This window comes from Phoxinus phoxinus (genome assembly GCF_949152265.1).
Source record: "Phoxinus phoxinus genome assembly, chromosome: 19".
NCBI lineage: Eukaryota > Metazoa > Chordata > Actinopteri > Cypriniformes > Leuciscidae > Phoxinus > Phoxinus phoxinus.
Window position 1 is genome coordinate 28,594,550 of NC_136894.1, and position 14,931 is coordinate 28,609,480.

General features: G+C 40.3%; 1 protein-coding gene across 2 annotated transcripts in view; it reads left to right on the forward strand.

Annotated features, from left to right (window-relative positions):
• LOC306986797 (C-type lectin domain family 4 member F-like) overlaps positions 1-14,931 on the forward strand; it is a 44,205-nt gene that overhangs the window by 14,284 nt on the left and 14,990 nt on the right. The window contains exons 5-7 of one of the 2 annotated variants that reach the window (XM_079590439.1): positions 395-546; positions 725-837; positions 1,034-1,840. In XM_079590439.1, coding sequence (XP_079446565.1) covers positions 395-546; positions 725-837; positions 1,034-1,196 — 428 coding nt within the window. In that variant the 3' untranslated portion in view covers positions 1,197-1,840. Of the gene's footprint in view, positions 1-394; positions 547-724; positions 838-1,033; positions 6,472-14,931 lie in introns of those variants that run through there. The other variant, XM_079590440.1, reaches the window with a different exon arrangement.

The window sequence follows — 14,931 nt, forward strand, 5'->3', positions numbered from 1 at the left end:
GCACAAGACAAAACATGAAAGCACATGAAACAAGGCACACAGACAAGACAAAACATGAAAGCACATGAAACAAGGCACACAGACAAGACAAAACATGAAAGCACATGAAACAAGGCACACAGACAAGACAAAACATGAAAGCACATGAAACAAGGCACACAGACAAGACAAAACATGAAAGCACATGAAACAAGGCACACAGACAAGACAAAACAGAAGTGACAGAACCCTGACACACACTTAGAGAATGGCTGTCCTTTTACGATGGTGAGTGTCAGTTTACAAGCTTCAAGTGTGACACAAAGTGTGAATATTTCTGCACATGGAACCAGTTTGATTAACTTTATGATCTAAATAATGGAAGGTTTAATCACACTTTATTCATCTTTCACAGCTCAGTCTTGTAATCTCTCTGTGAATGGCTGGATAGCTTGTCGTGGAAAGCTGTATTTTTTCAGCTCTGATAAACTGAACTGGACAAGCAGTCGAGATGTCTGTGTTTCAAAAGCAGCCGATCTGGTGACCATAACCAGCCAATCAGAACAGGCAAGTCAGATCAATTATGAATTAATTGACACTTCATGCAAGCGTTATGAAAATTTGACTTACGGCTGACTTGATTTAAGGTTTGATCACACAGTTGAAAGTTTTATTTTAAAGGATTATTTTTTGTACCTCTAATTGTACCAAACAATTATTTGCACTATCATCTTTTCTCTTTTAGGATTTTCTGGTGTCTAAAATGAACGTGACGCACTGGATTGGTCTCAATGATCTGGTCACTGAAGGACACTGGGTTTGGGTGAACAACCGAACTCTCACTGACACTGGAGTACAGTAAGATCTCTGCATGTGTTACATCATCAAATGATAATCAATGTAGTTTGAATTGACAAGTTGAGAACCAACAACAACAAAAATACATAAAAACAATCATCCAAGAACTGAGGCGATGACATTAACTACAGCTGGTTTATAAAATGATTGCAGGAAAGAAATATGTGTCTATACCCAGATTGTTTGTGTGTTAAAGGTTCTGGTTTACTGGGGGGCCGAGAGAACCTGATAACTGGAGAGTACTGGATCCGTCTGGAGAGAACTGTGCTGCTCTGGGAGATATTTATGGCAATTTTCAATCTTGGTTTGATGCTTCTTGTAAAACAGTGAAAAAGTTTATCTGTGAAAAGAAATATTAATTTTCCTCCATCAGTGATACTGTTACATGTCAGTTTGTTTTTGGACTTCTTTCTGTTTGCATTTGTTCAGTTTCTAAGAATACGTTCCTCTCCGTTGTTTCCATGGTCACGTCATCATTAGTTCAATTGTTTCAGTGTGTAATTAATCATCTCATTAGTTCTCCTTGTTTGTATAATGTATTCACTGTGTTCTCCCTCTGTCTTGGTCGGTTCTCGTTGATGTTTGGTTGTGTAACTTGTGTTATTCTCCTGCATTTTTCCTTGTTCCAATGTATTTGATGATTAAAGTTTTCCTTCCAACGTTCTTCCTCGTCGTGAGCATCTCAGCACCACCATCCGTAACAGAAGAACCGACCTAACTGTAGTGGTGGGCAGATCGAGGCTTCGTGAAGCAATGAAACAGTTGAACCAAATGGTTCATATTGTTTCGAGGCTTCGAATCAATCCGACACCCGTCTCCACGGTGACACCTAGTGGTCATTTGCAAGTGTTGATCTGAAACAACCTTGACGAGCCATTAAAAATTTTGTTTTTTTATTATTGTATTTTTCTAATATGTGAAGCTTGTAATCTATAGGCTCCTCACTGTGCATAATGTTATTTTGGTCCTGCAAAATGCATATTAATAAAAGAAATCAAGCCACAATGTTTCACTTTTTTAGAGATTTTTATTCAAAAATATTAATTTCTCTGCTGTGAAAGGACTAGCCTAATTCTTTTTTTACAGATAATTTCTCCAGCCTTTGAAAAAATCCTCTCACAAGGGACACTTGTTGCTGGTATGCAAAACTCTCTAAAACTCTCATAACCTCCACATCTGGAGTGCAAATATGTATCTAGATATAATCTATCTATCTATCTATCTATTTATCTACTAATCTAGCTGTCTACATATATTTATATCTATGTATCTATTAATGTGTCACTATATGTAGGCTATACTCTGTCTAGCCTATCAGTCAATGTGTTGTGTAAATTTAAATGTAAGCCTAATAGCCTATAACTAATCAAATCGCACTATGTCACTATATCACCAAAAATCCGCTATCTCAAAATCAAACTCCTTTCACAAAAACCCACGAGGTCAAGATGTGTTGATTTCACTTTTATACAGATGTGCGATTGTGTGCAGGGGCGTGTCTAGAATATGATTCCCCTAGAATATGATTTTAAACTGAAACAGGAAGTGTTTCTGGACCCGTGTTGTTTACATCTTGCAAAATGGTCAGTGTTTACGGTATGTAAGTTACACACTAAATATATTTTGAAATATCGAAGCTACAAGCGCAGTGTGAAGAGTCCGTTCTCGAGTCCGTTCCAGAGCCTCGTCTTAATAACCTTGGAATAAACAAGTGCTTGCTATTAGTTCCCTGCAACTAAAATATATGGACAAGATTTCTGTTGTCCATGTGTCTAAAATAACATGTTAATAACAACTAGACTAAATAATGTTTAATATAATGTGTGCTACAGCTATTGTATAAGCAATGCAATACTTTTTTGTGAGTAAAGCAACAGAATTTTATTACTGGTAATTTTGTCCTTTTACAACAAGCAATGTTGCTGTGTGGGTGTGTGTGGCGCACCAGTTTAAATTGCATCAAGTTTATATACATATATATATATATATGTTACGGGCGGACGGACACCACCCTTAACATAAGGAGAGACGCACACAGATCGGCTCGTATAAAAATGTAGGGGTATTTATTAACAGAAAAGATATCAAATATTCGGCTACTATAACCAAAATCTTGCTGAAGCGGAACGTTTCTACTGCCGGGTGGACGTCAGGACAGCAAATTGTCAGCTTGATTCCCAGGCTCTGTGTGCGCACTCCGGTGTGCTCTCAGTAGCCTGTTATAGCGCAAGCAGGCTGCGCTCAGGTGTGGCTCATCTGTAATTAAGACACACACACACACACTGCATGCACTCAAACACCTGTAGCAACAGACACCAAAGCTGGGGGACGTAACAATATATATATATATATATATATATATATATATATATATATATATATATATATATATATATATATATATATATATATATATATTGGACTTTATGTGGAATGCACCTTGTGAAATGCAGATTCTAAAATAAATCACAACTGACATTGGGAAAACTATTCCATTGTACTGAGCCTTCCTAACTTCTCCCAGGCCTCTCGACAACACACTACATGACACTGGCCAAGTTGAAATTACTTTTTTGTTGTTAATTTTAATTAACTTAAGTACAGTTTACTTAATTCCATTTGTGAAATTTACTTAATATGCGTGCAAAAACTTGCACAATTAAGTATTTTACCTGTAGTTTTTTCAGGGAAGGCCTAAATTAAAACTTCTTTGCGGCCATTGAGGACATTTTAGAAATCAAAATGTTAAGCTGGAAAAAACATGAAACCAATTTTACTTCCATAACGCAGTTTCTTGAAACTGAATGAAAGGCAAGAATTTTTGCATCTGCAAATTATGTATTCGTTTAGAAAACACGTTTATCCAAAGTTACATACAAATTAGTGACCTAACAAACATTTTATAATAAGAATAAACAATATTTACAGTACATAATGTCTAGTCTTAAGTATAAGCTTATAAGATAAAGCAAAAGTTAAATGCAGAGAAGTTGAGAATAACAGGATGTTCAGTTATTTGTGGTTGTGGTTTAGTTTTCTCTAGAAGTATGACCAGCTATTTATTGAGAGCTGTTTTTATCTTGACCTTATATAGTATAATTCTCTGCTCTGATCCATGTGCGTCAGGTGTTAGGTATCGTATAATTAGGCACCGGACGAAACAGCCTCAGACTAAAAGGCATTGGACGGAAACTGACTCAAGGCCCTGATATATTCACAGCGAAGTTCTTTTTCTTTTTATAGCGGTAAAACAAAGTTGGGAATGTGTTAGTGAACATCCCGACACCGTCCACGCTGCTGAAAGCTGCATTTCTATAAATATGTTCACAAAACAAAAAGTACAGCAGGTTAGAAAGCATGTGATCACAGTGATGTGGAAATGTTTGCAGCAGCTCTGCAATTCAGCACTCCAATCTGTTCACGTCACGTTTATTATAGCCTAGGATAGTACTTTATACAATAGATTACTTTAAAGCAGCAGCTTATTGTGTGTGTGGGGGGGGTGGGGGGGGGGGGCATGTGTGTGTTAATGTAGAATAGCTATATATCCCTTGGGAATGTTCTTTATGTAGGCTTATTGTTATTCAAGAATAAAAAAAAGCAGAGAAAGAGAGAGACTGACGTTACACTGTACATTACATTTTATTCTTAATTAAATAGCCTACACTGGTCAGCAGAAATAAAGCAGTGGCTGTGGTAATCTCATACACAAAGCAACAACAGTCTTGAAATAGCCTATAACCCCGGTAACCTCTGTACACAAAGCAACAACAGTCTCGAAAGATTTCCCTCACTTCATGATAGTTTGCCAACATAGCTAGCTAGTAGCAATAGTAGTCCTAAAATGTACACCCTGGTATGGTTACATTTTTAATGACATTTTTTAACACAACGGTTGGGTTTGTCCATATTTGACCCAAATTTGCGATAAAACAACCCAGCTTTTTTTTTGTGTAACTACCGGTATAAGATTTGTGTGCTATAGCTAAAGTAACACTGTAAATGTAATGTGCGCTATCTTTTGAGGCCATATTATAGGTTTGTGTGAGAAACAGAATGGATTTAAAGGTGCATAGCGCACGATTCTGAGTTTTTGCAGAACTATGCCACCTCTGGGGGCAAGCGAAACTGCAGCCAGAGATGTGCACGCACTAGACAAAAGTTTTCTTTTTTTTATCTTACGTGGAGTTTGCGTTGGTGTTTGAAATGAACTACAAGCAGGTCTCTTACAATCCATCTTCTACGGAGAATGCCGGCGAATACACAAACCTGCCAGACATAGCTATGTGAGCGTGCCGTGAACGCGCATGACGTCACGCCCAGTCTAAGATACCGGCCCGAATCCCTCTTATTTATTTTACTTTACAGGATTATAGAGAAAATCTCAGTGATCAGAGAAGGGCTCATTCAGCCCATCAGGCAATTGTTTAAGCATGTATTAGATAACGGGTATTTTTAACATGAAAAGTTGCTTAATGCACCTTTAAATCACTAATAATCTGATAATTTTGCATTTTTAGACCATGCAACTTTTGCCTGTTCTGTCACTTTATATTTCTCTGTTCTTTTCTCCAAAAAACTTCCCTAATGAAATGTCTTCTGTTTTATTAAAGGCTTTAGTATGATACATTGCTTGTGAAGTTCATAATTTGTAAGTTACTTTAATGATAAAAGAGTGTAATAAATTAATAAATGTTATGATATTTTATTACTGCATCTAGTCTGATATTGGTTTGATTGTGTGAGACATCTGACGAGATGAAAACAGGGAAAAGACTGTAGAAACAAGAACAACGCAGCAGGAATAAATCTGTCCGTAGTCTTTATATACCATTATGTTACAGAGAACTACTTATTTTGTTTTGTTTTCTTAAAAGGCAGCTGGATGGGTTTCATAAAAATCTGCTGAATTGTTTTAAATTATTTCAGTCTTTTTGCCCTAACATTTTAAGTAATGAGTTCTAGGTTTAACAAAACAAAGTTGGTTTGTTTCACTCTAAAAAGGCTCATCATTTACTCACCCTGGTGTTGTTCTAATGCAGTATATTGTTCTTTCTTTTTCAGACCACAAAATAAGATTTGTTTTTAAATGTTCAGCTCATGCTCGTCTATCTATATGGCAGTGAATAATGACCAGCATCAAGCTTTCAAAAAGATGCAAAAGTATCAAAGAATGATCCTATGCAACATGTGTCATACATATACTGAAGTGCAATATTGTCCAATCCATATGTGACACAATGTGGCTTGAAATTATGTTGAAATTTATTTTAGAAGGTTTCCGAATCTGTTGCAGCAGATCTAAATGCCAACAATAATTGTATGCTTAATGTTGGGGATGTAAATCAATAGTAATCAGCCTCAGTCTTCACTTTTGGAGAACACAAACATAATTATACCTTATTTTTTAAAGGTAGTCAAACACGTAGTTGCCCAATTTGTAAGTCAGACTCATAACTTCATAACTTCTAGTCTGTATTAATAAGAACTTCCTTATTCTGAACAAACTCAAGCAGCACTCGAGTCTCAGCGGACGCGTCTTCTGTGAGGCTCATCAAATGGATTCAATCTATGGAAATTCTGATTTCATACTTTCAACAGTTGCTTCAGATGAAAACTGCTCTCAACACACAGGTAAGGCCGGGATGTTTTCAGATGCATTCGTTTATATTGTAATGATTTAGCACTATAGTAATGGTGTATAAGGTTTTCTTTAGTATGTTCATTCAACAATTACACATTTGGCAGATGCTTTTGTCCAAAGCAACATCAAGGTATACATTTGATTCATTCACACGTTCCCTGGAAATCAAACACTGTCAACACTGTCATTTAAATAAAAAAGCTAAGTCTTCCATGTAGCTCAGACAGTAGATCATGATGATACCAACAACAACCCTGCTGAAAAATCCAGCATAGACCAGCATGGGTTCCTGGTATAGTGTTGGTTTAGTGCTGGTTTATGCTGGTATAGTGCTGGTTTATGCTGGTATAGTGCTGGTTTATGCTGGTCTGGCTGGTGGACCAGCATATTCATCCTGTTTTGAAGTAAACTGGAGCTGGTGAAGCTGGTTTACCAGCATGGTCTTGTGGGGTTGAGTGAGTCGGCCAGCTGTCTTTATGAAAGCAGTGTTTTGGACACACGCATTGTGTCAGGGTCCTGCCGACAGACTTGTCTGTTTTGTCTGTGTTTGTCTTGAGCTTGAGGACATGGCTCGGTCTTTGATTGCGTTGTCCATGTGCTTCTCTCGTCCCGTCTCCTTGTTTCCTGATACCACACCCCCTTGTTTAGTCCCGAATCCGAAATCACCCATCTCAATTCCCTACGTTAGTCCACTATACAGTTCACTTGAAGGAGTGAAAACGAGTGAGTGAATTCAGACGGCCGTTGAGCTTGTTGTTGCGGTGAAATGTTGGATTGAATGCACTCAATAACGTCCACTATGGTTTCGGACACCACTACAAATTGCTGTCCCCTTAAATAGTGTCCCTATTTGAGGGTATAGGGGGCGATTTCGGATTCAGCTCATGTCTAGTCCTTGTTTGCTTGGTTGTGTGCGCCTGACTCTAATGTGCTGCTCCTTTATATTGTCTTTGCTGGTTCGTTGTGTGCCTTTTGTGTGCACCTTGCTTGCTTGTGTCTATGGGTCTTGTTAGCTATTGCTATGTTTAGTCTTTTCCTGACAATCTAGCGTAGTCTTGTATTTATTTATTTTTGATAAATAGTTTTTCTTTGTTCCTCTGTGTGTGTGTGTGTGTGTGTGTGTGTGTGTGTGTGTGTGTGTGTGTGTGTGTGTGTGTGTGTGTGTGTGTGTGTGTGTGTGTGTGTGTGTGTGTGTGTGTGTGGTGTGGTGTGGTGTGTGTGTGTGTGTGTGTGTGTGTGTGTTTTTGTCATGTCTTGTGGTCTTGTCTTGTGTCTTGTGTGGGCTTCTGCCCCGTCCCTGGTCTCTGACTCTCTGGGCCTCCAGCTAGTATATATGCGGACTCGCGTTTGGCGCTAATATCTATCTCTCATTAGCAATCGCGACCTCATCACAGTCATGTTAAAAACATCAATGTATTCACTAATCCATAAAGTAATCTATAAACATTATTTCCCATAAACATTATTAGATCCATCAGCATTTGTTATTATAAGAGGTTAGCATCCCCTATAGCGGTGAAAAAAATTACATATTGTAGCTTTAATGATGTAAGGAACAACAATAGAAGATTAAAACATGATTTATTGAATTATATGACAATAACTTTGTATTTTCATTTGCTCCCTCTGCTGAAAGTTCTGAAAATTGTAGTTGTTTTATTTATATTTACATTATTAATAAATGTCACTAAAACATTTTAAAGGATCAAAGGAATGTCTCGCCTAATAAAAGCATAATCATAAGCAAGTTTGTTCAATAACAGTGATTATATGAAGAGCTCTTTCAATGGGACAGTTAATAACAATTTGATAATTCGTTCTGTTTTTAAAGACTTTCATACTCAATTGGGAACTCACATGTGTCAAAATCCTGCTGTCAGTCACTGATCCCAAAAACTGTACATAATAAAAGGTACAGTTTGTTATTGCAGTCAGGAGCATGAAATATTGCTGACAATAATGATAGCATGAAATTTCAACAATCGCTGAGAGAGAATTAAACCAAAGTCAACAGTCCAACCAAACGGCTTCAACAATCTTTGTACCATATGAAATAAATAAAGCCAAACTGGTTTGTAATAAGTGAATATGGTAATGCTGTTTTTGGAGTTGTTTAATCATCCTCTGGTGAGATATAGATTTTATTTACAGTTGATTTCATCTAAGGCCGTGTGGTTGTAAGACAGTTGTAGTTGTTGTGTTTCTACTCATCTCTTCCCTTTTCTGTTCTTGTTGTTCTTCTTATCTTCAGTGATTCTGCTTGTTAACCACAGGTGTCATATCTAATGCTCAATCATCACTTTTGTGAATCTTCTTTTTTTCACTGCAACACTTCAGTGTTACTTTTACTCTCTATACTCTCTATCTCTAAAAGTGTTACTTTTAACTGTGTGTCTGTTTAACACTGAGGATTTTACTGTGCCAGTAAACATGTAACCAGCATCATGCATTTTCTTTAAATAATTTAACATTAAATGATTTATTCAGTTAGGAAATTTTTCGTTATCTTTATTTAACTATGAACGCAAATTAAGAAACGTGATATGTAACACATGCCAATTTTGTTGTGTTCTTCCTGGGATCATACTAAAAACAACATGCTGGTCAGCCGGCACACCAGCATCCCAAGCTGGTCCCAGTGTGTAAAACATGCCTTCATGTTCAGAAAGTTTAATGCAATACAAGTTGCTTTGGATAAAAGCATCTGCCAAAAGAATAAAATAACATTTATTTTGATATATTGCATAAAGCAGGGGTGTTCATGGAGGGCCACACACTCCACAGCCTCAACCTTTATTAAACACACCTGATCCCGCTAATCAAGTCCTTCGGGCTTATTTGAAAACTACAAGAATGTATTGAGCAGGGATGTAAACTCTGCCGGACTGTAGCCCTCCAGCACCGCTGAGTTTTACACCCCTGGCCTAAAGAAACTGTGACGTGTGAACTGGTGTGAAGTTTACCAGTTGACTTCCTGTGAACAGTGGTGGGCAGATCGAGGCTTCGTGAAACATTAGGCTTGTTTGAGATGCGCCTTGCTTTGCCTGAAATGTATGCGAGAGTAGGCGGCTACTGTGAGGGGAGGAGTGAAAAAAGTGCAGGCAAGCCGGACAGATCTCTCTTCTCGCAGTGGTAATTGAATAATTGAACTTAATTAACTTAATTGGGACAGGTCAAGTGGAATGGACCAGGAGCCCTTATCCCTTCAAGAAGTGAAAGCTATGTATTGTGTAAAGTGGAGTGTGAGAAGCCACTATGAAAATAACATTTTCTTGTTGAAACACCAATGGATAGTCAACTATCTAGCTGGACTGTTTATCCCTCCAACTATTATGTCCTCTTCTGCCATTGATGTGAACCACTTCAGAGTGCTGGTCTGCAATGAGACTTTTAAAGACAGCATCCCAACTGACACAGTAACTGCTAAATTCTTTGCCACTGACACGGTCACAGTTATGCCAGATGCTCCGAAAGATCCGAAGAGGATAGATCCCAGCGTGTTCAAGTTTGGTGACTCTCCTATTCCTGCTGCTTGGGAGAAAAGGCTTAGAGAGAAGTTCGTTGAGTACAGAAATGTGTTTTCCCTTGAGGAGTGGGATGTGGGCCAAGCCAAAGATGTGAAACGTAATATCAGACTGAGTGACAGCTGACCATTTAGAGAACGATCCAGTTTGAATTCCAGAACAATTCCTGACTAATACACCACTCCCAGGATGGATGATGCTTCAGACTGTCTGTCTGGAAGAAAATGGTACTCTTTCTTAGACTTACGTAGTGGCTATTACCAGATTGAGATTGCTGATGAGAACAAGGGAAAAAAGCATTCATATGTATTCTGGGTTTTTACCAGTTCGAGCGCATGCCACGGGGCATTATGGGGGCTCCCGCCACATTTCAGCGGCTAATGGAGAGAGCTGTTGGAGAAATGCATCTTCTCCAGGTCATTGTGTATCTGGACGACCTCATTGTTTTCGGCCGTACATTAGAAGAGCATGAGGAAAGGCTGCTGAAAGTGTTGGATTGGCTAGAAGAGTATGGGCTCAAAGTGTCTATAGACAAGTGCTAGTTTTGTCAGCCACAAGTTAAATATGTACAGAAAGGCAAGTACTAACATGAGTCAGAGCCGTTTGGTGAGCGCTGGGACCAAAGGTGCACAGAGGTTAATAAAAACTGTTGAAATCAATCAGTTTGGGGTTGCCAGTGGGGGACTAGTTCACCACAGATGTCCGGTTAGAGACATGAAGAAGCAGCATGAAAGTTCTTTGTAGCTTTATTTTCTCCACAATAATCCCATACAGCTTCAATCAAGGTTTAGCACGTAAGTGCAAATGATTACATGTGTAGTTCCAGGAGTATGTGTGGTCTAAACAAAACATACAAGATAATAATCAATATAACAAAAACACAATTCAATAGCAAGATAAATATATACAATATGATGTAGCAGAAATGCTTCCATGAACCATTAGCAACATCATGTGAATACGTGAACACAAATCAAATCACTACTTCTGTGTGAAGTATCCTTAAACAAGGAATATATAAACAAACACAATCAAACAGTTAACATAAGTTAAATACATAAACCAACTTACTTTCTTAGCATATACGCACACATCAAATGGCTAGAAAGCATACATTCACTCCATGCAAAGCCATTTAATATCAAGGCTAATCAATGCCACCTGCTGGAGATGGGCGGAGCCTAGTGTCTTTCCATTGCTGCTTTGACAGCGTGCTCTGACATTGGCTGATTGCTAGAACAAGTCTCACAGACACAAATCCAAATACATTTACAATGGGCCTTTTTAACAGCCGCCCCCAGATTTCTAAAGAATAAAGAAATCTGCCCATTATAAAAAGGTCAAAGTCCAATTTTAGTCTGGAATCCCAGGCAGCTGTATAACCTTAGCCACAGGTCGCACATAAAACTTGTCCTTAATTCTCACTTCAACAGTCCTGACTTTACCATCCACCCCAGGGAATACTTGCGAGATCTGACCAGTGGGCCACAAGGCCCTGGGAAATTGAGGGTCCACAATCATAACTGTAGTTCCAACCTTGATTTCAGGTGACTCTCGTTGCCACTTGCTACGAGTCTGAAGACCAGGCAAATAGAACTTGATAAACCGCTTCCAAAAGTGATCTGCTAGGACTTGGCTGTGACGCCAACTCAATAGTTCACTTTGAGGGTATATCACTTGAGGAAGGGACGAATCAGGCCGACCCATAAGCAATGAATTAGGAGTAATAGGAATTGGATCAGAGGCATTAGAGGAGGTATACCCAAGGGGTTTAGAATTTAAGATCCCTTCGATCTCAACGAGTGTAGTGAGAAGAGTTTCCTCGGGTATAGGCTGAGTTCCCAGAGTGACTTGTAGAGCTTGTTTCAGGGAACGAATCTCCCGTTCCCAACACCCACCAAAATGTGGGGCATGAGGTGGGTTGAAACGGAAGATAATCTGCTGACCGGCAAGCTGTTCCTTAAGCTCGGGAACTAGTTCGTCAAATGCCTGTTGTAACTCCCTTTCCCCTCCTTTAAAATTCGTACCTTGATCACATAAAACTTCCAGAGGCTTCCCACGTCGGGATACAAATCGCCTGAGGGCCATAAGGAAGGAGTCAGTATCAAGTCTTGGAAGGAGGTCGATGTACACCTCACGAGTCGTCATGCACTTGAACAGAACACCCCAGCGCTTCTCATTTCTGCGTCCAATTTTAACTATATATGGCCCGAAACAGTCAATACCAGTAGAATGAAAGGCGGGTTTGAAGAGACGTAGTCTGGCTGGAGGCAGATCTGCCATTCTGGGTATCTGTGGGTTTTTACGAAACTTCTGACACACTAGACAATCCTTGCGCTGGTAACGTCGGATTGCTTCCCTACCCCGAAGGATCCAGTATTTTCTGCGCATTTCTGCCAGTACTCTCTCAGGTCCTGGGTGAAGCAGCTTGGTATCATAGTCCTTAATGAGAAGGGTAGTGACAGGATGATGGGAATCAAGCACAATAGGATGCATCAACCCAGGCTCAATCTCTTCACAGCGGCGAAGACGACCTCCTACCCTAAGGAGGTGACTTACACAGTCAAGATCAGGGGCCAGGCTAAGAAGCCGGCTGTTGCTATTCAGTTGTTTCCCTGCTGTAAGTTGTGCCATATCAGAAGGAAAACTTTCCCATTGGGCTTGCTGAAGGATAGCTATCTCCGCTTGTTGAAAGTCTTTAGCAGATAGATTCGTCCCATTTTTCTTGAGAGATTCTGTAGTGGCTGTCAGTAATTCTTGAAAAGTCAGAAATTTCCTTGGATCGGGCATGGACAAACAATGTGCAGTATGTGCAGTCAGACCACAGAATGTGGAGTTTCTTAGTTCTTCACTGTCAACAAGAGAGGATGGGGGTGTAACCGGCCACTGATCAGATGAGAGACTAAGGAATGGGGGCCCTGTATTCCAACGACTTTGTGGCCCTAGTTCTGCCAGCCTTTTCCCTCGGGTGATATCATCTGCCGGGTTCCTATCCGAAGGCACATAGCGCCATTCACAGTGGCTGGTAAGGTCCTGAATCTCTGTCACCCTTGTACCAACGAAAACCTTGAATCGACAGGATTCGGATCTAATCCAGGTCAAAACCGTGGTGGCATCAGTCCAAATGAAAATTTGTCGAATAGGCAAAGTCAATTCCTTCTGAAGAGTCTTGGCCACTTGCGCACCTGTCAGGGCCGCACATAGTTCTAGACGAGGGATTGACAGCCGTTTCTTTGGAGCCACTCTGGATCTGGCCACTATGAATGTGATCTCCACTTCTCCCTGCCGGTCTTCTGTTCGAAGATATGCGACCGACCCATAAGCTGACTCAGACGCGTCACAGAAGATATGGATATCTCGCTGGCTGGAAAGAGCATCCTTTGGTGCAGTACAGTAGCATCTGGGTAGGACTATCTTTTGCAAGTCACTGAGTTCCTCTGTCCATCTGTTCCATGCATTCACCAAATCTTCAGGTAACTTGGGATCATCCCAATCTCTTCTTTTATCCCATAATCGCTGCACAATCATCTTGGCACGTGTGGTGTACGGGATGATGTAGCCAAGAGGATCATATTGACTGGCGAGCACTTTATATATATTGTGCATAGTAACTTCCTGGCATTTTACAGCACAGAGCTTATAAGACAAAGTATCATTCTGACAGTTCCACTGCAATCCAAGCACTGATTCACAGTTTGAGGCATTACCCTTGGCAATCAATTGCTCAGCACTGCCCGATCTGGATGCCGCTGGTAAGTGACTGATGGTGGAAGGCGCATTACTGGCCCATTGCCTGAGTTCGAATCCTCCATCTGCTAAGTTACTCTGCAACTGGTCTACCTTGAGCCTTGCTTCATCTACAGAAGGCAGACTTTGCAGGTAATTGTCAACATAAAATGCCTTCAGTACAGCATCCTGTAACTTTCCACCTGACTGACAACTTTCCAAGATATGCTTCTGTAAGGCAAAGACGGCGCAACATGGGCTACTAGTGGTTCCAAAGGGGAGAACTTGCCATTCATAGACTCTGGGCTGCACTTCTCTTTCTTGCTCTCTCCATAAGAAACGGAGAAGGGGTCGATCTTCAGCAAGGAGTCTTATCTGGTGGAACATTCCTTTAATGTCGCTACTGATGGCGATAGAATGTTCTCTAAATCTTAGTAGCACCGCCAGTAAGGAGGAAGTCAGTGTAGGTCCTGGATGCAACAGTTCATTGAGGTTGTTTCCTTGAAACCTGAATGAACAGTTGAAGACCACTCGATGTTTCCCGTTATGTTCAACCATATGGTGTGGGATATACCAACTTACTGGAGTGTCTTCTGCTCCTGACTGTAGTTCAACAATGTAACCTGCCTCCTCCAGTCGTTTAATCTCAGCCCGGTAGATAGCTGCTTGCTCCGGAGACTTACCGAGACGACGCTCTAGGCTTCTTAGATGAGGCATTACTGCTGTCTTAGGTGCATGAAGTGAGGGCATATTTTGAACTCTGAGCAGTGGGGTAGCATATCGCTGAATCCCATCGACTTTAACTCTGACAGTTTTTTGCTCCAGTAGTTTTAATGACTGCTGGTCTTGTACTGATCTAGTACTCATCTTCTCATCCCTCCAAGGAAGGACATCCATCTGCCAGAGTCGTTCAACTTGTTCATGCAGAGTAACAGAAGGTGACAAACTTGTGAACAGACATTGTTGCTCTGTGAGGCGATGATGTAGAGCCTGAACTGGTCCTTGCAAAGTCCACCCCAGGAGAGTTCTAATCACTGCTGGTCCTCCTGGTGGGCCCAAACGAACTGGTTCTACTGGAGTAATTAAATGAGGGTAGTCCGATCCAATGAGCAAAACTGGATGACCAGCTTTAACCCCCTGGGGTCGGCAAACGCGCGGGCGCGTTTTGCTCGTTTTTTTTTACATAGCAGCAAAATAGAC